The 27,606-nt window shown below is 46.0% G+C and overlaps 1 protein-coding gene across 2 annotated transcripts in view; it reads left to right on the forward strand.

The window, feature by feature from the left end:
* TANGO6 (transport and golgi organization 6 homolog) overlaps positions 1-27,606 on the forward strand; it is a 515,068-nt gene that overhangs the window by 444,998 nt on the left and 42,464 nt on the right. For both annotated transcript variants that reach the window (XM_069217099.1, XM_069217100.1), the window contains exon 16: positions 743-894. In XM_069217099.1, coding sequence (XP_069073200.1) covers positions 743-894 — 152 coding nt within the window. The remainder of the gene's footprint in view (positions 1-742; positions 895-27,606) is intronic.

Genomic DNA, 27,606 nt, shown 5'->3' on the forward strand with positions numbered 1-27,606 from the left:
GAAATACCGCTCCGCGGTCGTAAGACCGCGGAGGGTATTCCGAGTTTTCCCCTGGGCTGGCGGGCGGTCTTCACAAGACCGCCCGCCAGCCCAGGGGAAAACTCCCTTCCCACGATGACGCCGGCTCGTAATAGAGCCGGCGGAGTGGGAAGGTGCGACGGGTGCAGTTGCACCCGTCGCGTATTTCAGTGTCTGCTTTGCAGACACTGAAATACTTTTAGGGGCCCTCTTACGGGGGCCCCTGCCGTGCCCATGCCATAGGCATGGGCACGGCAGGGGCCCCCAGGGGCCCCGCGACTCCCCCTCCCGCCATCCGGTTCCCGGCGGGAGAACCGCCAGGAACTGGATGGCGGGAGGGGGAGTCGGAATCCCCATGCCGGCGCAGCATGCTGCGCCGGCTTGGAGGATTCCTTTGGGGCAGCGGGAAACCGGCGGGAGACCGCCGGTTTCCCTTCTCTGACCGCGGCTGAGCCGCCGCGGTCAGAATGCCCCGCGGGGCACCGCCGGCCTGTCGGCGGTGCCACCGCGTCCCACGGCCCTGGCGGACTTGTTCCGCCAGGGTCGTAATGACCCCCATAGTGTCTGTTGACGTATGTTTTTCGTGCTTTGCTCTGATTTGGATGTATATGTTCGGGTTTCCATTTAAAACCATCACAAAGATTTTATGTGTCATGTTCCTTGCTTCATCTCTAATAAACTGCATCTCTTTTTTTAACTTTGCATCTCTTCTTGTCATCTGCAGGTGATATGGTCTCTCACTACCGGGACCCTCTGATCCATGCCTTCTTAAGGGGAGCCCGAGACCCGGACAGTACTCTCCGAGCCAGCAGCCTATCTAACCTTGGAGAGCTTTGCCAGAGACTTCATTTTGCACTTGGCTCAGTGGTTCATGAGGTAAGTGTACAAAACACTTCTAAATTACTAACTGACTGTGGGACCACTATCAACCAACAAGCACTGGCATAGCCAAAAGGGCTCGCCTTTGGGACTACATAAGTATTTAGCCATGCAGCACATTATCCTGGGTGCTAGAACATCTACTGTTAATTCATGTGCTACTGGTGAACTGCCACACACAACCAAGGATGGGCTTCCGATCTATTTAATGAAAATATGATAGTCTTCAAAGTTCTAAAAAGTGTATGTCCTTAACAAGGAAGCTTTGACACTAATAGGCACATTATAGCACTGCATTGAGAAACATTTATTTAAAGTGTTGTTGTGTACAACTAGTACTTTAAACTTATATATCTGGAAGTGCTGAAAATAGAAGAGGAGCATGGGAAAAAGCCTTTCCCACAAAATACACATTTCTAACATCCCAAGCACTATGGCGTCATGTGAGGAAGTAGCAGATATTTTATTAAGACAACCCATACATATTACACAAGCAAACATTTCAATTCCACTAAAGAATGAATGCCTAGAGAGGAGTAAAACTGCTGAGCACTAAACAAAGTCAAAGATCCTAAAAGTTAAGGGTGTGCAAAATTCATGTAATTTCTATTCGTGTAATGGCAGGAAATGGAAATCTGGTATTTAGCGCTAACTTTTAGTGGCGAATGGGCCTATGGATGATGTATTTTGCACACAGAAAATATAGCGCAATAAATAATAGTGCTGCAAACAACAGCAACTCCGGTTCTGGTTCGTCATGTTGTTTATGTGCCTACGATAGGATTTCCACCGAATGGTATTTAATTATGCGACCAGGCATAATGCTTAATTTCGAAAATCTCACGTGCCAAAAATGATGCAAAATGCCAGAAATGATGTTTAGTTAACAAACATTTGACACAGGTCAAATAAAAATATATGAAACGACACATTGAAATACCAGACAATTATATAAGTAGCACAAGAGCACTTTTACAAATGAAGCAACACTGTAAACAAAGCCTCCGTTTTCAATGCATTTCAAAGGGTTGCTGTAGGGACCTAGTGTGTAACGTCTACGTGCATAAACAGGCTTAAATTATGACGACGTAACCCTGTCCCACAGCCAACAGGTGAGGTCAGAACAGCCATTCCCAGAGGGATGCTTTCTGCACAGCACCTCCAGTTTTCCTTGGAGCCCAGCGTCAGCTCAGACCCATAAAGCGATGGATCTTCATTGTTTCCCGCAGCAAGTAAAGACACTCACCGCACTTGTAGCGACCTAGATGGTGGTAGGCCTGATAAGTGGTGCCATAGTGTCAGACAAAAAACTGTCTGACCTACAATTGCAGCAGTAGGTTTAGCCGTGCACACAAAAGCAGACTTTACGATGGCGGCACTGGACAGGAAACTGTGGTGACTGGGATTCAACAGCGGCTAGAGAAACAGAGGGAGACTGCAAGCGATGGCACGATGGTGACGTAGGATGTGGAGCGCTCATGATGCAAAACTACGTCACGTGGCTTGCAGCGGCTGATCGCACTACAAAATTTGCCGCAGGTGAAACATACCAAGACGAATCACACAGACGCCTGTTACGTTCTCTATACAGACCTGTGAAGGACAGGGCAAGCAGTAATGCGAGTGGAGTTCAGAAGGGTACATAGCAACTCCGGAGGGGTAGTGGGGGCAGGCAAGCAGTGTTGTGGGACGTGGGGAAGGGAGGCGGCACAGGGAGATTAACTGATGGCACCGAAACACAAAAGATGGGCAAACAGTGACACGAGCACGAAACAAAGAAAAAAATAGTCGTCCAAACAACAGATAAACAACCAAAGCGTAAAGATACTGTATTTGGTCGCTGCTCCATGGGAGTAAACAAATGACAAAAAGGAGGGTCAAATAGGAAGGATTAACCACTAGCAAGCAAGGATTTTAAAAGACACAAACAAACAAATGAAAAGCAGTGGGTGGGCTTTAAGCCCACAAAGAAGTATACTGAAGTATACAAGAGGTCTCCAAAGCTTGACCTAAACAGAGATCTTATGTTGGCTGGCCTTGGGCTCCTACAGAGTAGGGAAGAAAAATTGTATTTAATTAGAAAATAGGGCTTTCTGATAGCTATATCTTTCTGCAAATACTTCACCTTCTGAATATCCTTGAGGCACCAGTTTCGAGCTGGAAAATGTTTCCATAGAGGTAGTGCTACAGCGTCGCCATGCGGCTTCAGCCATGACTCTACCTGCCGAATCAGATGTACTTGTAGTATATTAGGTGCCATACAGGGCACTGTTAAAGGTTCCCGTCTAAGATTTCAGTGTTTTTTAATAAATCTTTTTATTGACATTTTAATAAAAAACAAGTATAATGTGCAACTGTGCATTGTCACTCTCTTCAATGTCAATTATCGTCTCAGCACCTGACATCCCCACCCATCACTTCACAGTTGACATTGTTGAAATGGCATTACCAGGTAGCGTGCCCTAGAAACTTTACATATATTGCCCCTATAACCATTCCAGTGTCTCCAGATTTTCACACATTTCTGGGGGCATCCCCATCCTTCATATACCACCCTCTCAGCTAGCTCACACCAGTCCATATCGCATTGTCAGTTCCCAAGCTGCAGCAACTGCACTGCTCCCCACAGTCTCTACCGCCAATCCCAGGATTAATATCCCAGTGCACTCCATACGGTTTAGTTCCGTTTTGCCCCAGATATTCCGTAGACACCATTTTGTGGAGACAGCAATAGAACCTCCACTCACCTCGCCCATACAGTCGACCACTGGCACCCAAGAAAGCTGTATCTCTGGCCATTCCCACGTAGTGTGACAAAACGTACCAATGCGTCCACACCCTCGGAGACAATACTCATCTGTCGCCCTGCCCATCTTAACCATCATAGCCTGAGCATAGTACAAGCAGTGGAGGATCTTTAGCTGGACTAGACGTAAGCTTGCCCATATGCCCACCTCCCTTGGGGCCGGTAAGGCTGCCGTCCACTCCTCATCCTTAACTCCCTCCAATTCCTGAGCCCAGCACGCTCTCAGGTGCAGCAGGGCATCTGGTGTGCTATTGACCAACTTTTTGTAAGTAAGGGACGTGGCTTTCCCGGGCATATACTTATCTAGCAGTCTGTCCTCCAGGGCAAAGCCTCGAGGAGCTCTACTTCTCTTGGCACTACTGCCTTCAGTGTGTGGCGTGTCTGTATGTATCGCAAGTGGCCTCTAATTGATAGGCTCACTGCAAATCTGTTAAGAGCATAACGTCCTCCTGGGTCCACATATCGCCCACCCAGGAGAGGCCAATTAGGTTCAATATGTCAAATCCTGGTTGCTTACCCAGGTACCCATCTCTGCTGCATCCCAGAGGGGTGCCGCTTGTGTGATCTTGCCCTTCCAGCCCGATGGCAAAGTACCAGAGGTCTACCACTGTCTAAGACTTCAGTGTTTAAACTTTTTAGTCGATGAGTCAAGAAAATGTCCTTATTTAACCCACATGATACCTGCATGTGACTGCTTTCTCTGACCATGCCTCCCCAGCCTGCAGTTTCTGTTAACGCATCTGAAGTCCATTAGAAAGCAGGAGGCCAAGCTATTTCTAGCAAAGGCAGGTAATGACCTCCCAAATGATCTTCCCACAAAAAAGCACTGTGGGAAGGAGAAATACTCTTCTTGCTCAAGGAAATTGTTTGCTGCTTTGGCTGTTTGGAGTCTCTACATACTTCCCTGACACCGGACTGTCCTTCACGTAGGAGAAAATCCCGACACTGAAAAAGATGAAGGCAGAATTCCTGGCTCTCATCTGCTGACGCAGCACGAGTCGAGGTCCTGTGGGAAACCATGCTGGATTTGTTTAGTACAGCTGAAGTACTATTTGGCTACTCCCAATGTGTGAGCTCACTTCTGGGGGTTTGGTGATTCTAGTTGTTCAGAACCCTGACTACATGGCTCAATAGTCTCCGGCACCCAAGCAGTCATTGCCTTCCAAGGAGCCATCCCCTGAATAGTGGGTGCAGCCTCTGATGCCGATTCAGAGCCTGCACTAGGAGCTATCTTTGCCACTGCCTTTGACGCCAGCTCACAGAATCACAAAAGAAAAGATTAAGGCATGTTTTATTGACAAGCCCTTGGTGGATCTTCTCCCTGAGATCTAGAGATTTGCCTGGATAGAAAGCACTGTTGGGTCTGCCTGATGCCTATTTCGAGCCTGGTATGTATTACGCTGTTGCAGAAACTGATGAATCAGAGTCAGATACCCTTTTCACGCTTAAAACACTAATGCTGGTTTGCATATTGATTTGCAAAGTGCAAGTGGTCTCAACATCACTTACCCTTCTTGTTTGGCTCCCAAAGTCTATTCATTCAGTCCTGTGATAAGAAAAGCAGCAGAGGCATTGGATTTGACTTTACTTTCTACAGAGGCCAAATCTAATGTTTTGACCGAAATCTTGCAAACCGCCTTATATTGTCAAGCTCTTACATTCCTTGAAAAACACTTTTTGCTGCCAGCGGTCCACAGGCAGACAGCACAGACCTGCCCTGTGTGACCAGACGTTCTTTGCATTCCATCCTTTGTCAGGAAGTTTGGTGATCCAAGCCTCTGCAGAATCCAAAGTCTTTGCTTCTAGCATGACAAATAACACTTGCTTTTTAGGCCATTGTGCCCACGCCCAATGGGGCCTGGTAAAGCTGATGGATCTCAGTCTTCCACACCACACGAAAAAGCCTTTCTCAGATTTGTTCGACAATAGTTTGGACACTGTTGCTAAGTCCATAGGTATAGCAATCACCCTATGTCAGCTCGCCTGAATGCACTCCAGGAGCTTTTCTGGTGATGGACAAAATGCATTTAAGGACATGCCTTTGTATGGCGAGCTACTATTTTTCAAGAAGGCTGACTCCTTTCTGGAAAACTTCAAGAACAACTGTTCTTTGGCTCTCTCACTGGACCTAGCTTCTCCAGTGAAGCAGTTCTATCAGCAGTACAAAAATCTTAGCGGCTATACCAGAACCCCGCTGTCCTGGCATTCCTACAGAGCCTGGAGTGGATTTATGGCTTTGCTGCCTCAAAAACCTCTCTGACTCCCTCCACCTTAAGCTGCCATCTTCTGGTACGAGGAAGGTCTCCCATTTTTTTCCTCTAGCTGGGAGACTATCACAACAGAGCACTGTGTCATCTAGCAAGTCTGCAGTCGCTGTGCTCTGCACTTTCTGTCCCTTTGCTCAACCACCTTCCTTTCACCAGGATGTGCCCTCCAGCACACGCCTTGATCTTGAAAGTTGAAGTTCTTTCCCTTTCAAACAAGGGGGGTGCATTGTTGTGCTGCCTCTGGGAGAAAGGTACATGGGATTTTACTCCTGTTCTTCTAGATTCCCAAGGAGGACCAATGACTAAGGCCCCTTATGGAACCCCAACTCTAGAACCTTTTCATTTAGTAGGATATGGTCAATATGTTGTCTCTGGGTCTAGTCCTAATGGCTGTCAATGTGAGAGATTGCTCAGCTTTCCTATATCTCCCAGATTCGCACCTGTTTTCGTGTAGTCCTTCCTGCTCCCAGACATTATCTGAGTTTTATTACAGGATCCCAGCACCGTCAGTTCACAATAATTCTATTCGGACTGACAACAGCACCTTGTGTTTTTACAGAAGTGCTGGAAGTTATGGCAACTTCACTGGTGAAGTCAGGAGTCTACATATTTCCATACTTGAATCACTGGCTGGTGAAGGCTGAATCTCTAGCACTGATCAAAGATCACCTGCTTCATGACTTGGGCTTTACGATCAACGCCCAGAAATCCCATTCCACTCCCACATCGGGGCTACCCTTCCGAGAAGCGGGCACAACCCACATGAATGCTTTTCCTCCATCTCAAATTTGGCAGATGGTTTTGAAGTTTCTGATTCGCTTGTATCATGGATCTGTACATCTTATTCCTGCTGAATTTGACTGCCTCGTGCATCCTGTTGGCGCCACAGTCGAGATGGTGGGTGAGAGCTCCTGGGTGGTGCTTGGGAAAGCATTGGCTCCCACCCCAAGAAAGCCTTTTTGCTCGGTTGAAGATGTTCAAATCAGACTATTTGTATCTGCACTGAGGGTTGTGTCCCTCCAACCTGTTGGTGGGTTGTGCCTTGAGCGTCCTGCAGGTGCAGGCTATCCTGTTCACGGATGCTTACTTGCAGAGCCGAGGCACCCATCTAGGTCACATGGTTAAGCAGGGTCTGGGGTCCACATCAGAGCAGCGCCTGCACATTTCTTTATTTCAGGAAGCATCATCCAAATTCTGTCCAACAACTTCACCACCCGTAACACATAAGCAGATAGGGTGGTGTGGGTTTGTGAGCATTATGTTGGAAGGCAATTCACCTGCGGCAGTAGTCTCAGCAATGTGGAATTTTCCAGATGGTGTCACACCTTGCAGGATTCCTCAGCATGCAAGCAGGTGATCTGAATTGGCACTCCGTTGGGGCGATTCAGAACAAGAGCTAGATGCTGAAGAGACTGACGTGATCCGTTTCAGATTAGGGTGCCCATTTGCGGGTCTCTTAGATGCGGGCCAGACAAGTAAGCAGCCTCACCTCTGTGCCATACACTTCCTTCTGAATGAGTGGCTGGCGGGCCCCTTCAGGTTCACGAGGCCTGCTGTATGCATTTCTGACAGTTTCGCTTTCATCAAATGTTATGTGAACGATACAGCACAGCTGATTCTGGTTCCCCAGCCTGGGCGAGGAGGCTCTGGTACACATCTGTTGCCGCTCAGTAGTCAGCCCCCTTTCCCCACTTTTCTCTTTCGCACAGGGGGAACCTGCTCTTGCATGGGTCAGGTCCTCCATCCCGGTCCCCGCAAGCTGCGGCAGTACATGGAGATTGAGCGGGTGCCAGCTGGATTCCTTCTTTAGGCCTTCTGAAGTTGCAGAAGTCTTCTTGGGAGCCAGGAATCCTGCTACCAGATATATTTTTGTGGGGCACTTAAACAGGTTTTTCTATTGGTGCAAGTTCTTCTAAACCCTTTACTGTCACAGCTTTCTGATGTTCCAAGATTTGCACTATCTCGAAGCGAAAAGGACAGCTGTGTTTTGGCTTTTCACTCTGAAGACTATCTTCCTGGTGGCAGTGACTTCACCTCGTAGAGTCCGTGAACTTCAGGCCCTTCCAGTTTGACCACAATTTACGGTATTCTACAGAGATATATATTGGACCTTTTAGACCTATTGGATCTTTACCTGCACTTTTTTCCTTCCCAAAGTTGAATGTGCTTGTTACACAGGTCAGTCCATCACTTTTATATCTTTTATCTCTCCTTTCATCCCCCCAAAGAGGCAGAGATGTAGCTATCTGTAGTGCAGCAGATGGAGTGGTACTGGGGCCCACTGCACCCAAATTATAACTGTTTTTGTAAACGAGGAAATAGAGGCCCATTGCCATTGCTTGCATTATGGCTAAGTGCATGCTTGCTATGCTACTGCAAAGAGGAGGAGGGGATGCAGAGACTCGACTCCATGTCTGCGTGGCTGCGTTTACAGTGAAGCATCTGCTGTTTTTATGGACTTCGCCGGAGCCACGGAAGGCAAGGGGGTGACCAAAAACACTATTCCTTGTTGAGTCATATGCTGTATTAGGGTCTACAACACTTCACTCGAGAAATACCCTGCAAATGGCACTCATGACCACTAGAGCCATGATGGCTTCTACCGCTCTCACCAGAGGCGTTCCAGTATCTTATATATTCCAGACAGCCATGTTGTCATTATTTCAGATTTTTCAAGCTCTTCTGCTTCACAGCTCCAGAGCACAATGATGGGTACTTTGCCTAGAATGTGTGATGTTATGTTATAAAATTTGTAGAGCGCATGGCTACCCTAGGGCTTCCCAGCGCTAACGGACAGCGACCAGACCTCGGCAGTCAGAACGCCAGATCTAAAACAGCCCAGTTTTCAGTGCCTTGCGAAAATTGTATTCATGGCTTACAAGCCTCAGTCTGGAAGGAAGGGAGTTCCATAACTTTGCTCCCAAATATGCCATTGTGGCACCAGCCCACTTGGCTTTTTTTTTTTTTTTTTAACTCTGGGTAAGGTTGCCAGGGCTGCTGAGGCCGATCTAAGGTCTCTATTAGGCCTGTAGAAGGAGGCAATGTGGTGCATGATTTCCTTGTATAATTGACAAGGCTTAATCCCACCTCCCAAAGGTATTATTCGGACACATTCATTAGGTGAGGTGTGTTCTGGAAAATGTATCCATCAGATGAAACAGTTAAGTACCCTTGGCAATTATATTTCTAATGAATACATAATCTTCCTGCAGATTTATCACCGCACCCCCAGGAGTTCTGAGACAGATCTGATTTAAGGGGTGCAACGGGTTATGTGTGGTTATTATTGCTGTCTTTGATGCTCCCTTGATTGCTCTCCACATGCTTTGATTGGGTGCAGAAAACGTACCATTAGCTGACGCCAGGGTGCTGGTTGGTGCCTAATGTACTTCGATATCACGACATCTGGTGGATGGAGTCACAGCTGAAGCCGCATGAAGCCACCTGGTGGTGTTGGGGAAACAATTGCTGGGGAAAAGGTTTGCGGATACAGCGTGGCACATGCAGGATGGTCATAAGGTGAGGAATCTTTGGAAAGCTGATGTACCCACCAGAAATATCTTTACCGAAGTTTAGTAACTTCTTCTTTAGTATTGGGAAAGCTAAATCGTGTGATATCTTTCCTTTAAATTGTAGGACAATCAACGCTTATATAGTCTTAAGGAAGAAAAAAGTCTGTTTAGTTGCTTATTCTCTTGTGCGCTTGTTAGTTGCGTTAATAAAGCACTTCATGCCCATGTTTGAGGCGCCAGAGCTCATCAGCTAACAGGTAGCATGCTCACCATAAGGCCTGTGGTTTGAAGAGTGTTTATTTGTATTGTAACCTGTGTAGAAGGTGTTTTGCTTTCAAGCGTGAGAACCAGATTGGTGCTCTCATCCTGTCAGCTCTTGTAGCATGTAACGCGGTGTGTGAAGGAGTAAATGAGCTTTATATTAATGCATTGTTGTGTCTGGCTGGGAGGGTGTGGGTTTGGTGTTTGGCTTGTTTTGAAAGGGTTTTGTTGCCGTGCGTGATTAGTGGGATGCACTTGTTGCGGAAGTGGAACGAATGAGAGAGAGCTGTGCACGTGCTCATGCTTGCTAGCTTTACGGGGAATAGCTTCCGGTTCTTGAGTGGTTATTGTTCTGAGTCCAATAAATGTTAGAGTGGCGTCTGTTTCATGCTAACAGCAGTCGTCTAGCGCCAAGGAGTCATTTCCGGCATCAGCGTGCTCTACAAGACGAAATAATAATAAAGGATATCAATTCTGTTATTTCCGAATTTGTCGATTAATTGAGTTACGTTTAATTGAATAAAAAATAACGTGTCATTTACAGAGGCGTCTAAGCGCAGCGGCTAGCAGTATACAACAATGTACATCATTTTTTCAGAGCGGACTGCCAATCTAGGACGGAGTCAGCCAAGGTCATGGAGACATGATCCTCCACCCTTCCGATGCTCTGGAGGTCGGGGCTTGTCTCCTTCCCGCGTGGCTCCGAATAAACCACAAGAGAGGGCTAGAAATGTGTCCACCCCCGGAGAGGGAACTGGGGCTACTTTCCAAATGTAGTATATGTGGACCTCCGAGTTCTGTCAGCCGATTTCCCTGGTTTCCAGTCCATTACTTACAACAGACACAAAACACACACATAGTAACATACAAGCATAAAGTATAGCGTGCACACATATCAGATACACGCATATAACATACTAACATAACATAATACATTTTGGGTCATGATTTTACATTGAAGAAACAAGGATCGTCCCATGAGTCCTAATAGGGAGCTTTGCAATCAATAGCTCTGTATGATCAAGTGTTGCTTCAATGAGTGAGGCTAAATGATCGACTTTGGTCCAGATCCCTCTTTCCAAAGATGCTTAGTGCAGGCTAATTCATTGTAGTGTTCTGATCAACTTAAGTACAGCTACAAATGTCCGCTCTGCTGATGTGCTTTGCTGCTACCCTGCTCAGTACACCGTGTCCTATTGATCTCCTGCCTGTGCATATTTGGCCCTCTTTGCACTTTTTCCAGCTTGGCTCCCTTTGCGCTTGCAGATGTTTATCATGGTATCTTGTGTCGTAAAAGCACTTAAGGTTGTGTGATTGAGAGAAAAGATGCAGGGTGTGTGTGTGTCGGGTTGGGGGGCGGTACTGATGCTTCCAGCAGTGCTCATTGATTGGTGAGCCGAGGTTGACGATATCTCCTCATGTGATCAATAGGATGCTGTGGTCGGGGATTTTGTGCTGCATCAGGGCTCCACGAGCTGAATCTGAAGCAAATGATTGCAGCGTGTCAAAGGCTTGTTAGCAATTTACAAGAGGCAGCCTAAAGAGTTCAGAAACGTTCTTAAGAATTTATAAAATAGAGGCCACGAATTTCCCACATCTCCAAGGGAGATCAATATAGTGCACTAGAATGCATATGTTCATGAATTTCCTACAACACCAGTCTTGGTGACCCTGATGTACGCACACCCCTGACGTAGCAGAGGTCAGTGCACTATAATCCCCATTTCGCTGAATGTACTGATTTATTGCCCCATGTAAAGTGCTCGTATTCTTAATTCTGAAATCTCTCCTTCCCCTGTCCACAGCTCACAGGCGCATCACCTGGCATGCTTGTGAAGGCTTCCTTTTTCTGAAATTCGTTTTTCTGCTCATGCATAATGCTGTGATGTTGGTGGTCTGTGTTGATCTTAGCTTTCCTTAGTAGGGTTCCCTATATGATGGTTGTCTTGGGCATTAGAAAGTATCACTCTGGGAGCTTTGCCGTGTTCAAAGCTCTTGCCTGCAGTAAATACCAATTGCATGGTTGTTCTGGTTTGACACGACTTAGTGTCCTACTGGAGTTGTCCCGATAGCCATAAGCGTCTTCCTTGTAGAAGTGTTGTCTCTTTTTGCGAACAAATGGTATCTCACTACTATGTGGTCTGCACTTTTCATGAAAGTCTTTCCTTGTAGATAGACTCTTTGGTTGGACATGGAGTCACACTGTACCTTTGGGAATGCAGTGCTTGTAGATGTTTTCCTAATAGATGGTCCCTCCTTGATGCTTTCTGTTTGCCACCTCATGATATTACACAATGGGCTCAAGTGCAGGGCTCCTAGAAGTGTTTCCTTATAGATTCTCCTGCTTTGAGGGTCATCTCTCTTTGGGACCATATGTTGTCACACTATGGACTGCTATTCAGTGTTCCTAGAAGTCTCTCCTTGTAGATGAACCCACTGTAATGATTTCTGTTTGGCACCGAATGCTGCGACCCTAAGGGCTGGCCTATAGTGCATGCTAGAATACTCTTTCCTTGCAGATGTTCCCTCTGGGATGATTTCTCTTTGATTTGACCTGATGTCACACTGTGGCTGTGATGATTTCTCTTTGGCGACCCATGATTGTCACATATAAGAGCACAAAACAGCTGCCCTGAAACTGTAAAACTGGGAATAGCTCCTATGGATATACATTCAAAAAAAGAAATGGAGCTATATATCAAGACATTATTTACAAAATGTATTGCATGAACCACATTGACATAAGATTGCAATTACATGGAAACATACAAATTCTGAGTATTATTATTACTAAATATGAGGCTGCATACCTTGCTGGGTCTCTTACATACACACTGTCATCAACCAGATGACACAATCATTCACCATACACACACCACACATCGCCATGTCATAAAAAACACAACTAATCAAAATCTCACTCTTAACATTGATCTAGCATATTTATCTCCAATCTATCTATAAATGATACAATAACATAAGTTCATTCCCATAACCCAACTATTCCATTTGTATATTCACAGCATTAATTCCACCAGGATACACTGATTCCTCGCACATCCAGAGCATTTTGTTCCAAAAGTCCATAAGGTCAATTTGGTATCCTTGGATCTTTTTCTAAACCAGTTCTCCAACGCCGATGCGCGTTTCGGTGATAATCGCAATCCTGTGGGGGCCACCTTCCTGAGGGCTTAAACATTAAAAGTAGACAGTACGAAACCCAAGTTCTAGAGTGAAGAAATAAAAGAAAACATACAGCCAGAGTGAAGACATACAAGAAAAATAAGGACTCCAAAAATCTATTAATGCACTAAAAACGTGAAAAGAGCATATGTAAAGATACTGAAGAGGCATTAAAGTCCAACTTTATCATGTGATAGAAGCAACCCAGTGACCCATTGTATCACACAGTTATTCACCCTACCTTCACCATTGATCAGTGAACAAATAACCTAATGTGCCAACAGAGTCTTACCATGCGTGCACATGCTGTTCATAAACTCAAAATTATATATAGCTTACCATAACCTAGACAGAAAGAACCCTCTAAAACAGCTCACAACTAATAAACAAATAATGATCAAATATAAAGGAAACAGAACCACATTAAATGTGAAATACCTAATAAACATAAAATACACAGTACAGAATGACACCACCAGAGACTAACTGGCACCAGACGGGGGAGGGAGAGGAATTCCAAGGATTAACAGTTTGAAGCAGGAGCTGGGGGCCGCCTCCGTGCTAGGGGATTGGAGGAGGACGCCACCCGCCGGACCTGGGAAATCGCTGCCCACGCCTGACCGTACACATCTGATGGCCAGCAGCATCTGCGGCCCTGCCTGTGTGTGTCTGCCGGAGGCTGATGTGTCTCTTGCAGCCTGGCTGCTGAGTGCCCGGTGTGGACTTACAGGACCCGGGGAGCAGAGGTGAGTGTGCTGCCTGCTGATGTATGTAGTTTCGTGCATGTGGAGTGGGAAGCCGGAGACCGTGGTGGCCCATCCCTGACTTAACTGAGCCACGATCGGCGGAGCGGACTGTGGGGCCATGGGCCACTATTGCAGACTGCTTACCTGCTGCAGCCTGCTGGACTGCATTGCCTTCCCCCTCCTCCTGGTGCCACCTGCTTACAGGAGCCTCTGAGCCCTGTCATGTCTCTTTTGACTTGAGGCCAGTGGGGAAGTGGTGCCTGATTGAGGCATTTGGCACGCCACGTAGGCTGGGGCCAGCTGAAGGGGGACTGCAGTGGAGTGGTGGTGGGGACGCGGAATGGTGGCCTGAATCGTCCTCACCTCCCTGCACATGGAATGACAGCCATACAGAAGCATTGATGGGCTGGAACCATCTGGTTACTGCTGTGTGGTCGGATGGTCACTCTACATAGAACTTGTAATGTCACTGCATAGTCCTCCAGCTAACCTGCTGCTGTGATACCTCCTCAACAATTGCAAATGCAGTAATCCAACAATCAATGTTTGGCACCCCCCTTTTGGCCTGAGACTCGCCTGGGTGGAAGAATGCAGTGGATGACACCCATCGGAAAGAAAAACATAACTTGTGGGGCTGAGGCAGGACTGGAAATTCAGCCCGAAACACACTTCAAGCACACTGCTGCCTCTACTTCTTCCATTTCTACTGGCCCTACAAAATTAAAGCATTGTGCTGCTTCGCTCAAGGGCGTCAACTACTGCCGGCCCCGGGACATTGCACCACCATATAATCACCATGGGGAAAAAAACAACGGGTACCAGACTAACCTCCAATTTGAAGCATGCAGAACTACACATAGTGCAGCTGATTTTCCCATTCAAGTCAGTACGGACGATGCAACACCGGAAAATCCTGACTGTACGATAGACAGTTTGGCCCTACTCTTGGCCATGCATCAGAGTCTCATATCCATTGAGACAAAAATGGACAAAATGTGTGCCAGGATGAACTCCATTACGAATAAACTGCATAACATGACAGCCCCATAACAGAGGCAAAGCAGAGCATCTCCTCGGTGGAGGACACTGAAACTGCTCGAGGTGAGCAGCTGCGGAACATGGAGAAGGTATTGAAACTTATCGCTGTCAAAAACGAAGGCCTCAAGGCGCGACCTTACAGAAATAACTTGTGGATACTGGGAATCCCGGAATCCACCAACACTGGAAAAATGGAGGACTACGTGAAGAGGCTTCTGATTACGCTATTTGGTGCAGAATCATTCTCAAAAATGCTTATCGTTAAAATGGCCCACTGCGCCTTGGAGACTCGCCCTCCTCCAGGCACCCAGGCAAGACCATTTGTTGCTAGGCTCCTGAACTATTAAGACCGAGATGTTGTCCTTTGCCTGCCATTGGAAAAGTGAATTCTGCAATTTGAAGACAATACGGTGACCATTTACCCAGTCTTCACGGTGGCGGTGCAGGAGGCCCAGAGCAAATTTACAGCAGCCAAACAAAAGCTGAGATGAGCCTCCTTACCATATGTGATGCTATATCCAGCCCGACTTTGCATTTCTTATCAAGGCAAAGATCATACATTCACATCCCCGCAGCAGGTGGCTGAATTTATGCATCGCAATGCCACTCACCAAATACACCATCTAGACCCGCTACACCCATGTCACAGCTGGGCTGAGTGAACAACTTGTAGACTTACTCACAGCATGACTCAACTCTATTAAGTGACACTCAACTAACATATTCCATGGTCGCCTCAGTTGAGGTCCCCTTTATGGACTAAGGCAGGGTGGCCTGGGTGTTCCCAGCCTGCCCACCCTGGCTCACACTATACCCAATGACTTATACATCACCTCTGTATGCTGAAGGCTTACATGAGCACAAAGGGGCCATTTAAGGGACCATATGCTACATCCTGGACACCCCTGTTCACCTACCGCTGAACCATACTGGCTCTCTAGACGAACCCCAATGGGAAATCCCCTAACTCACTTCGGTTGTAACGTTCTGGCTTGCTGTATTCTCCATCTTCTCCTCTCTGTGACTCTTTATCTTTCCCTATCACATATCTCTCTACCCTACCCTTACTCTACCCTCACCTTCATTATTCCTCTCTATCTCCTCTTAGTTTTAGCTCTTTCCTCACACCATCCTCTTTCTACAAAACCAAAACAAACTCAACGCAAGAATCAACGTCACTGTCTTCTTACTATGGTTTTTGCTCTGTTAAGAAGGTTAAGGGAGGGTTACTTATTCCTGATTGGATTGGGCCGTCAGTGTGGGAAGTGGGAGGATAAGGAACTGTTCGCATTGTTATTATATTCACATGCTCTATTTCTGATGATGCCCGATTGCACATTATTCGCAGATTTGACCCCTGCATATATCCTTCTTCATACTCACTTCTGCACCCGCCTTAGGATGGTTAACACTGATACTACCTGGACAAATGCTGTACCAATAACATACAACTGTCTCTCCTGGAATGTCAGAGGACTGGGCGACCCTGGTAAACATCGACACACAATCTGCCTATCTGGATAGAAGAAATATACAGATTGCCCTATTACAGGAATCCGATTTAGCAGACTCTGTAAACACAACATTTGCGGCCCGCTGGGCATCCCATAGGCAAATCAATAGTTATTCATCTTACGCATGGGAAACTGTTATCCTCATTTACAAGGGAGTCCCGTACACATCAGTGTTTTTTGCTTGTCATGCCATTCCAGTTCAGACCCAGCCGTGGGCAAATCAGTCTTGACCCTGTTCCCCATAGGAACAGTCCAGCCTGACATGCCTGGCCAGGTACTCCCTGAACCAGAAACAAGCATCTTGGGACTGGTTTCAGGGTATCACCCTTCATCAGCAAGGCTAGCTTCAATCTGGTGGCCTAGCAAGCACATGATCCACGTCTGGGCATACCCTTCCCACCTGGGGCAACTAGCAGTTCGGGCTGGACTGTTCCCCTGGGGAACAGGGTCAAGACTGGTCCAAACTGGGGTGGCGTGGTGAGCAAAAGAATTGATGGATTAAACCCAGATCTGTGACTGGGGGTGAATGTTTGATTGGTTCTGCATTCCGTCCGATCATTTGTGTTTGTTTACCAAGACACTGGAGTGGGACTGTCTGATGACAGTACTACGTAGGATGGGATTGCACCTTGCCTATTTGAAATGGATAGCCCTCCTCTATTCCCAGCCTATGGCGAAAGTCAGAATCAACGGTGCAGACTCAAAACCAGACTTTCATCACTGCTGTTAACAATGGCGATAGAGCCAGTTGCTGTGAAGCTCCGTCAGCACCACGGGGAGTACGCCATTTGCTCTCCATCCCGCCACATATTAGTCTCTTTATATGCAGACGATATCACACTATTTCTGAAAGAACCACATATTAGTCTAAATGTTGTGTTGCGCAAATGTGTCCGGTTCTGTGGGCTCTCAGGCGTCAACATAAACTGGGGTAAATCCCAACTATTTCCATTTAACAACTGCTGCATCACGGTTCACCACAGACTTCCCTCTAGAGTGGTGCGATTCCAGACTGCGTTATCTGGGAATATTAATATTCAATGACAAGAGTGACATTATATGTGCAAATTATGGCGTCGCTCTCTCCAAAATCGCAGACAATATCACGCAATGGATTTAACTACTATTGTCACTGGCGGGGTGCACTGCATTCGTGAAGATGGTTATCCTACCCAAATTTTTATACCTATTTCTCAACATCCCTTACTACCCGGGACAACACTTTTTTTATGCACTCAAAACACAACTGATTTGCCTGACATCGGCAGGTGGGCAACCTCACCTTGCATGGACCACCCTAACAAGACCATATTTTAAAGGGGGTTTTGAAGCTCTGGATATGGAGCTCTACTACTTACGTGCCCAGGCGCACTACGTCATACATTGGTGTAAGCCCACCCCGTATTTGCCGTACCTGACATTTGAACAAGGGTATATGGCCCCCATACCGCCCTCTTCATACTTGGATTCACGGATGTCTTCCCATCTCTATGAGGATGCCACTGTTGTATGTACATCTTCGACATGGAGGAAACTAGGCACACTACTGATTTATTCCCCACTGTTGCCACTGTCGTACCATCCGTCCTTTCCAGTCACACATAAAGCAACTTGAAGGCAGATGCTACAGAAATACAATTTTACTACATGGGGGAATTTATATTGTGAGAACACATTTATCACACGAGAGACGCTATTTGAGGGGAAAGACCCAACCCCCTTAGAAATATTCCTCTGTTTACATAAACGGAACAACATAAAAGTGAACCCCACCGCAGAAGCCTCCTATTTTAAATACTGTACACATTGCTTGAATCTACAGGTCCCAGACACTTAGTATCGATTGTAATTGTGAATCTCCATAACATAAATACAATGGCAGTACTGCTGTACGCAGACAGGGCAGTTAACCCCCAACAGCAGATTACACATAATACACTGCAAATTTAAACACTGACTCTACTAAACATCTGCCAGGTTACACTGTTCCGACTACGTGCTGATGATAGCTGTGCACGATGCAGAATGGAGGCAGCTGACTTTCTGCACTTCACTTGGACATGTGCCCCATTACATGCATATTGGATTGAGATAGATGCAGCACTCACCCTCATGACAGGGCACAATCTTACCCTCATCCCGATCATAGCACTACTAGGATATGTTGGAGAAATTGACCAAAGCTATCAGAAATATATAGCGCAGAGCCTACTCCTGGCTAAGTGCAGAATTGCCTGTATATGGGGCGGGGAGGGACACCCAAATTTAAGGACTGGCTTGGCGACCTGATATACTGCCAAGACCAAATATGCTGACCAACTTCCCCCGCAGTCTAGGCCTAGAGACATCGGATCCAATGCAATCGTACCTCTTGACCATGTCACCAGACATGGAGACGCACACCGAACCTACCAATACATGCTGAAGCCTCTCACTCCATTCATACATTCGCTGGGGTCGCCTGTAGAGATGACGCAGCTGCACGACCAGGCACCTGCAACCCCAATGTTCATTGATGCAATGGTAGGTGGTTGCAGGGCTGGTCTCTGGTGGGGTGACATGCCATAAACGTGATAACTTGAGATACATGCACTAATCCATGCTTATGAAATTTGGTATACTCCTGTTCAAAATGGGGAGGTTAGAAGCAGCTGTTGGCACCAAGACCAGAAGTGTATAACATCCAGTTGTAGCACAATCAAACATCACTATTAGTGCTGTTTACAGTGACTTGCATGCATTACTTGAATAAATTCGGGGCCATCAGTAATTTCTAACCGTTTATTCTTGGAATTAATCTCCTTCCTCCGCCTGGTGCCAGTTAGTGTCTGGTGGTACAAGTAGGTGTCATTCTTTACTGTTTTAAAAAAAAAATGTTTATTAGGTACTTTTAATTCTTCACATTTAATGTGGTTCTGTTTGTTTCCTTTATAGTTGAGCATAATTTGTTTATTAGTTGTGAGCTGTTTTTGAGAGTTCTTTCTGTCTGTTATGGTAAGCTCTATTTATATATATGTTCGATGGCATGTGTAGCTGCAGATACACATGCTGTGCACTGTTCCTGCCATCTAGTGTTGGGCTCGGAGTGTTACAAGTTGTTTTTCTTCGAAGAAGTCTTTTCGAGTCACAGGACCGAGTGACTCCTCCCTTTCGGCTCCATTGTGCATGGGCATCGACTCCATCTTAGATTGTTTTCTTTCCGCCATCGGGTTCGGACGCGTTCCTCTTCGCTCTGTGATTCGAATCGAGAAAAGAATAAAAATCCTCAAAGCGTTGGTTTTGTTTGCGATCTGGAAAGATCTTCCATCGACACATCAACACCGACGACACAACCGTTTCGGTGGCCCTTCGGTGCTTCTGCACCCAGCCGAGGCCTGGTCGGCCCGACCACAGACTTCGTCGAAGCCTAATGGACTGGACCCCTTTCCGTTTGTGTCCGAAGTGCTACACTAAGTATCCATATACAGACCAGCATCGGGTCTGTAATCTGTGTCTGTCACGGGAACACCGAGAAGATCCTTTGAGGCCTACAATTCGTTTCGATCTAAAAAGACCTTGAGAGATCGGAGGGTGAGGCGGATGCAGATGGCATCAATATCTTCGGAACACCTCGACGTCGAAGAGGAGGAGATGGCTATCTCCATCCAGGGATCGGACTCAGACGACTCCGACGGAGACCGACCGCCTACAGCAGGCCAACAAGTGAGTACGCCTACCCCGACCCAACCCCACAGTCAACCGTAGAAACATAAGGCCTCGTGGACGCCACTGCCTGAAGGCCATGGCTTGACCCATAAAAAACAAAGCGGTGACCATGCAACCCCTTCGTCACCGAAAAAGGCCAAGATCATGCCGAAGTCTTCCGACTCGAGCCAAGAACCCGGCGTCACAAAATCTCGACATCGCCTTGTCGAATCGACTAAGCTTCGAAAGAGCCTTTCGGAGCCGAGGCCATCCATCACCATGGGCATTTCGGTGCAGAGAAAACCGGCTTCGGAGACGAAAAAGACCTCTTACACAGAGGAACATGGGCTCTCTAAACAGCTAAAGGAGAGGCACAGATTTGAAGAGGAGCTTCAAATTGAAGAGTTTGACCAAACGCAGGCACCGATACAAATCCATAAGGATACTGGAAAGATCCAAACTGCCCCTCCTCTCAAATGCAAGAGAAAGCTGGCTTTCTAAACACAATCAGAGACTGAGACTGATCAGCCAAGAGCAAAAGTGGCTAGGGAAAAATCACCAACTCGCCATTTTTCGCCAGAACTTTCTCCCCCGCATTTGCCACAAAGGACAGGGTCACCAATTGGTACGCCCACTGCACAGTCACCCACACATACTGTGCACTCGCAAGATGATGTAGACCCCTGGGACCTCTAAGATCCCCCTGTCTCAGACAATAGCCCTGCGTGCTACCCCTCAAAACTGTCTCCACCGGAGGATAGCACCTCGTACACCCAAGTCTTGGCCAGGGCTGCGGCATTCCATAATGTTAGTGTGCATTCTGAGCCATTGGAGGATGACTTCCTCTTTAATACCCTGGCCTCCACGCATGCCTCATACCAGAGCCTGCCTATGCTACCAGGCATGCTTAAACATGCTTAGCAAGTTTTCCAAGAGCCGGTAAAAGGAAGAGCAATCACACTGCGGGTGGAGAAAAAGTACAAACCACCCCCATCGGACGTAGTGTTCATCACGCAACAGCTCCCACCGGACTCTGTAGTGGTTGGTGCTGCAAGGAAAAGAGCCAACTCACAATCATCAGGAGATGCACCACCTCCGGATAAAGAGAGTCACAAATTTGACGCTGCGGGAAAGAGAGTGACGTCACAGGCTGCCAACCAGTGGCGTATCGCAAATTCGCAAGCCCTCCTCGCACGTTATGACCGGCTCACTGGGATGAGATGAGTGATATCATCCAGCATCTTCCCAAGGAATATCAAAAACAGGCTCAACAGGTGGTAGAGGAAGGGCAAGCGATATCCAACAATCAAATTTGTTTAGCATCGGATTCCGCTGATACTGCCGCAAGAACTATGAACACAGCAGTCACAATTAGACGGCACGCTTGGCTAAGGTCCTCAGAGTTCAAACCTGAGATACAGCGGGCAGTACTGAACATGCCATTTAACCAGCAACAACTGTTTGGGCCACAAGTTGACACAGCCATTGAAAAGATGAAGAAAGACACTGACACGGCCAAAGCCATGGGCGCGCTCTACTCCTCCCAATATAGAGGATCATTCAGGAAACCGCAATTTAGGGGAGGGTTCAGACAACAGCCTTCAGAGGCACCCACCTACCAATCTCAATATCAGAGAGGGGGGTTTTGTGGCTCCTTCAGGGGACAATTCCCAAGATCAAGGGGAAAGTTTCAGCCCACCAAGCAGGCCACTAGTAACAAACAGTGACTTGACTGTCGCCCTTCCCCAACACACATCACCAGTGGGGGAAAGACTAACATTTTTCCACAAACATTGGTCAGACATAACCACAGACAGATGGGTCCCATCAATTATCCAACATGGCTACTGTATAGAATTCACACATTTCCCTCCAGATATTCCCCCAAGAGTGCACAAACTGTCGGCGCAACATCTAGACATGTTACAAATAGAGGTACAAGCACTATTAACAAAACAAGCCATAGAACTAGTACCTCACCAACAAAAAGGAACAGGGGTTTATTTCCTATATTTCCTTATTCCCAAAAAGCACAAAACACTAAGACCAATTTTAGATCTCAGAACTCTAAACCTGTTCATCAAATCAGAACACTTCCACATGGTCACACTACAAGATATAGTCCCCTTACTAAAACATGGAGAATACATGTCAACACTGGATCTAAAAGATGCGTATTTCCATATACCCATCCATCCATCTCACAGAAAATACCTCAGGTTTGTCATACAGGGCAAACATTACCAATTCAAGGTATTGCCCTTCGGGATAACAACAGCACCCTGAGTTTTTACAAAATGCCTCGCTGTAGTAGCAGCTCATATAAGGAGACATCACATGCACGTATTCCCATATCTCGACGATTGGCTAATAAAAGCCAACACTCAACATCGGTGTCAAAATCACTCACAGTACGTAATAGATACCCTACACAAACTAGGGTTCTCTATAAATTACCAAAAATCTCACTTACAACCATCCCAACTACAACAATACTTGGGAGCAACACTCAACACACAAAGAGAAATTACCACTCCAAGCCCACAAAGAGTTCAATCATTCAAAACCATGGTATCAAACATACAACCAAATCAGCACTACACAGTCAGATTCGTCATGAAACTCCTAGGCATGATGGCATCATGTATCGCAATCGTCCTAAACGCATGGCTTCACTTGCGGCCTTTACAGCAGTGCCTTGCAAAACAATGGACGCAGGCACAGGGTCAACTCCAGGATCTAGTGTTGATAGACCGCCAAGCACACTATTCGCTTCAATGGTGAAACCCTGTAAATTTAAACAAAGGGTGGCCTTTTCAAGACCCTGTGCCTCACGCCATTCTCACAATAGATGCGTCAATGATTGGGTGGGGAGCACACCTCAGCAATCACAATATACAAGGGCAATGGGACAGTCAACAAAGACAACTACACATAAATCACTTAGAACTGTTAGCAGTCTTCCTAGCACTAAAAGCTTTTCAACCTCTTATAGTTCACAAACACATTCTTGTCAAAACAGACAATATGACAACAATATACTACCTAAACAAACAGGGGGGAACACACTCATCACAACTATGCCTCTTAGCACAAAAGATTTGGCATTGGGCATTTCACAACAACATTCGCCTAATAGCGCAATATATTCCAGGCATTCACAATCAACTAGCCGACAATCTCAGTCAAGATCACCAGCAAACTCACAAGTGGGAAATGAATCCCCAGATACTACAAGAATACTTTCACCACTGGGGGACACCAGACATAGATCTGTTCACAACAAAACAAAACTCAAAATGCCAAAACTTCGCATCCAGGTACCCACACCCTCAGTCCAAGGGCAATGCTCTATGGATCAGTTGGTCAGGAATATTTGCTTACACTTTTCTCCCTCTCCCATTCATTCCTTTCCTAGTCAACAAACTAGGTCAAAACAAACTCAAACTAATACTCATAGCACCAACGTGGGCACGCCAGCCGTGGTACACCACACTGTTGGACTTCTCAGTAGTAACTCACATCAAACTCCCAAACAGACCAGATCTGTTAACACAAACAACAGATCAGGCACCCCAATCCAGCAATGCTCAACCTAGCAATCTGGCTCCTGAAGTCTTAGAGTTTGGCTATTTAAATCTTCCAAATGAGTGTATGGAAGTAATTAAACAGGCAAGAAAACCTACCACAAGGCATTGTTACGCTAATAAATGGAAAAGGTTTGTTTTCTACTGCCAAGCAAACCAAATCACACCGTTAGATGCCTCCATACAAGACATTGTGAGTTATTTATTACACCTACAAAAAGCAAATCTCGCTTTTTCTTCCATTAAAATTTGTCTCACTGCAATTTCGGCTTACTTGCAGATTAAACACACAAGATCACTTTTTAGAATACCAGTTATTAAAGCCTTTATGGAAGGACTAAAAAGGATCATACCTCCAAGAACTCCAGCGGTGCCCTCGTGGAATCTTAATATTGTACTTACACGACTCATGGGTCCACCTTTTGAACCCATGCATTCATGCCAAATCCAATTCTTAACTTGGAAGGTAGCATTTCTAATAGCCATCACTTCACTACGAAGAGTTAGCGAAATACAGGCGTTCACTATCGAAGAACCCTTTATACAAGTACACAAACATAAAGTGGTTCTCCGCACAAATCCAAAATTTCTGCCAAAAGTCATTTCACCGTTTCATTTCAACCAAACTGTGGAGCTCCCAGTCTTTTTCCCACAGCCAGACTCAGTAGCAGAAAGAGCACTGCATACATTAGACATAAAAAGAGCACTAATGTATTATATAGACCGTAAAACTAAGCAATTGTTTGTCGCTTTCCAAAAACCCCATACTGGTAACCCTATATCTAAACAGGGCATAGCCAGATGGATAGTCAAATGCATACAAACTTGTTACCTAAAAGCTAAAAGAGAGCTACTCATTACACCAAAGGCACACTCCACTAGGAAGAACGGAGCAACAATGGCGCCTTTCTAGGTAACATACCAATGGCAGAGATTTGTAAGGCAGCCACTTGGTCTACACCTCATACGTTTACCAAACACTACTGTGTAGATGTGTTAGCAACTCAACAAGCCACAGTAGGACAGGCTGTACTAAGAACATTATTGCAAACAACTTCAACTCCTACAGGCTGACCACCGCTTTTGGGAAGATTACTGCTTTGTAGTCTATGCACAGCATGTGTATCTGCAGCTACACATGCCATTGAACGGAAAATGTAACTTACCCAGTGTGCATCTGTTCGTGGCATGTTCTGCTGCAGATTCACATGCGCCCTCTCACCTCCCCGGGAGCCTGTAGCCGTTTAAGTTGCAATTAGAAATTGTATATATGTAAATAAACATTCCTTTAGCACAAACGATGTACATACATATCTATTCCATTGCATGGACATCTCAAGTATTCTCATTCTACCACTCCTACCTCACCCTATGCGGGAAAACAATCTAAGATGGAGTCGGTGCCCATTTTTTTTTTTTTTTTTAGGGTATGCACAGCATGTGCATGCATGGTAAGGTTCTGTTGGCACATTAGGTTATTTGTTCACTGAGCACTGGTGAAGGTAGGGTGAATAATTGGTCTGTGTGATACTATGGGTCACTGGGTTGCTTCTATCACATGGTGTAAGTTGGATTTGAATGCCTCTTCAGTATCTCTACATATGTTCTTTACAAGTTTTTAGTGCATTGATAGGATTTTAGAGCCCTTATAGGGTTCTAGAGCCCTATTTTTCTTTTATGTCTTCACTCTAGAAATGGTTTCTTTTATGTATTCTCTCTAGAACTTTGTTGGGGTCTCATACTGTCTCCTTTTAATGTTTTGCCCTGAGGAAGGTGGCTCCCGCAGGATTGCGGTTACCACTGAAACACGTGTCAGCGTTGGAAAATTGGATTTGGAAAAAGATCCAAGGAAAACAAATTGACCGTATGGACTTTTGGCACAAAATGCTATGGATGTGCGAATCAATATATCCGGGCGGAATTACTGCTGTGAATATACAAGTGGAATAGTTGGGTTCTGAGAATGCACCTATTTTATTGTATCTTTCATAGATAGATTGGAGATAAGTATCCTAGTGCAATGTTAAGAGTAAGGTTTTGATTGTTTTTTTATGATATGGTGATGTGTGGTGTGAGTTTGGTGAATGATTGTGTCATCTGGTTGATGAAAGTGTGTATGTAATAGACCCAGCCAAGTATGCAGTCTCATATTTAGTAATAATAATAATACTTAAAATTTATATGTTTCTATGTAATTGCAATCCTATATCAGCGTGGTTCATGCAATAGATTTTGAAAATAATGTTGTTTTCACATTTGGTTCTATTTCCTTTTTTGAAGGTATATCAATAGGAGGTATTCCCAGTTTTACAGTTTTGGACCAGCGGTTGTTTTATGCTCTTATTTGTGGCTGCTCTTTGGATCCTAGCAGAGGCCCTCTGTTTTGTTAAAGTTTAGTCCGTACAAGATCAATGGTGTCACATCATAAGCTGGAATTCACTGCTCCTAGACTCCTTTGCTTGCACCACTGTCTGTATTACTGCCTGAGAGGAGGGATCACCACACACAATTACAACTGCACCTAAAGTGTCCCTTGGTCTCCCGCTGCACAGGACATGGTGGGTCAAAGCCCAGGCTAATAACAGGCCCGTCCTGTGCCCGTCAGTGCCCCTTAGCTCTGGCTGACCGGACGCCACTGTATCCCCTATTCTCAAATGCAGGTAAGACACCTTTATTTTAGTTTGCCTACCACTTTATGATGACCGATTTTGTGCAAGGAGTGGGTCTCAGTTATCAATTACTTGGCACCCTGGACTAGTATACTAGAACTTGCAGGGATCGCAGGCTGTATACACTGATGCAAATTCTTCTGTCAGCTATTTCACCAGAAACCATAACATCATGATAGTTCGCCACTCGTCTCCTCAACGGCTTCTTTTGCTCCCCCGTCCTCTGTCTTTTCTTTCTTATATTGTCTACCTTGGTACCTAGGGACTAGGATGGGTAAGCAAAAAACGTTAGAGGAAAATAAGTCTGCACCATCATCATCCTCGCTTACCGATAACACACTTGATTTCTTTCTGGCATGAGTTGTGGGAGTTGCAGCCAGGGAAATAAACCTGGCCAAGCAACGGCTTTCTTTGGAGCTAGATACCTCCTTTACCAAAATGCTGTCTACCTCTTCCCTCAAAATGGAGAAGGATCAAAATAATGCATCTGAATTGCCTACAGAAGTTATGGGGGAAAATGTGTTGAATTTCATCAACTGTTGCTGACAAACTCTCAAGAGATCAGCTCTTTACTTGAGAGAAGCCCATCAGTGAAGAGGAAACACCAGGTCAAGGCTACTGGGCATGCCAAGGCTGGAGTCTTCGAAGCTAATAAAGATAAAGGGAAAGGGATAGTGGCTGGATGTTAGACCTGGCATCCTTAGGGTGGTCTTACCGCAGACCTTTTGCCTTTACCTCCTTTTTTGTTGCTGTATCTTTTTGTTGGCCTTAGGACTCTGAGCAGTTTACCACTGCTGATCAGTGCTAAAGTGCATGTGCGTCTCCACACCACCAGGGAGTGGGTTAAAAAAATCCTCTGTTGCGTCGCACCGGAGAAGTTTTTTTTAATTAAAAAAAAACCCTGGAGACACGGAAGATCTTTCGTGTCTTCCCCCCCATCCTCCCCACTTGCCTCTTCGTGACATCAGCACGCCGCGAGGGGCGCTGACATCACTATCCGTTTTCCTCACTGGAGCAGGAAGCGGCCATAAACAGGCCCAAACGGGCCTTCCCGATGTTCAGGAAGGCCTAGTTTGAAAGGGGAGATTATCCCTTTCAAATGAGGCCTTCCTTAACAGGTTTCCTGGCCTTGAGGGCCAGGAAACCCCCACCAGACACCAGGGATTTCACTTGGGTGGGTCGGCCCGCTTGGAAAACGTGACAATCCCCCCGCGGCCAATAACGCCCCCCAGGGGTGTAAATGTTTTTTTTTTTAAACCCAAAATGAAATTGACAGGGGCCAGCCTGTGAGCAGGGCGATCCCCTGTGGGGCCAATAATTTTTTTAACAGCTGTATGGTTTTCCTGGGGGCCATTATGGCCCCCAAGGAAACCATACAGCTATTAAAATAAATATTTTATACATATATATATATATATATATATATATATATATATATATAT

The sequence above is a fragment of the Pleurodeles waltl genome, chromosome 12 (assembly GCF_031143425.1).
Source record: "Pleurodeles waltl isolate 20211129_DDA chromosome 12, aPleWal1.hap1.20221129, whole genome shotgun sequence".
NCBI lineage: Eukaryota > Metazoa > Chordata > Amphibia > Caudata > Salamandridae > Pleurodeles > Pleurodeles waltl.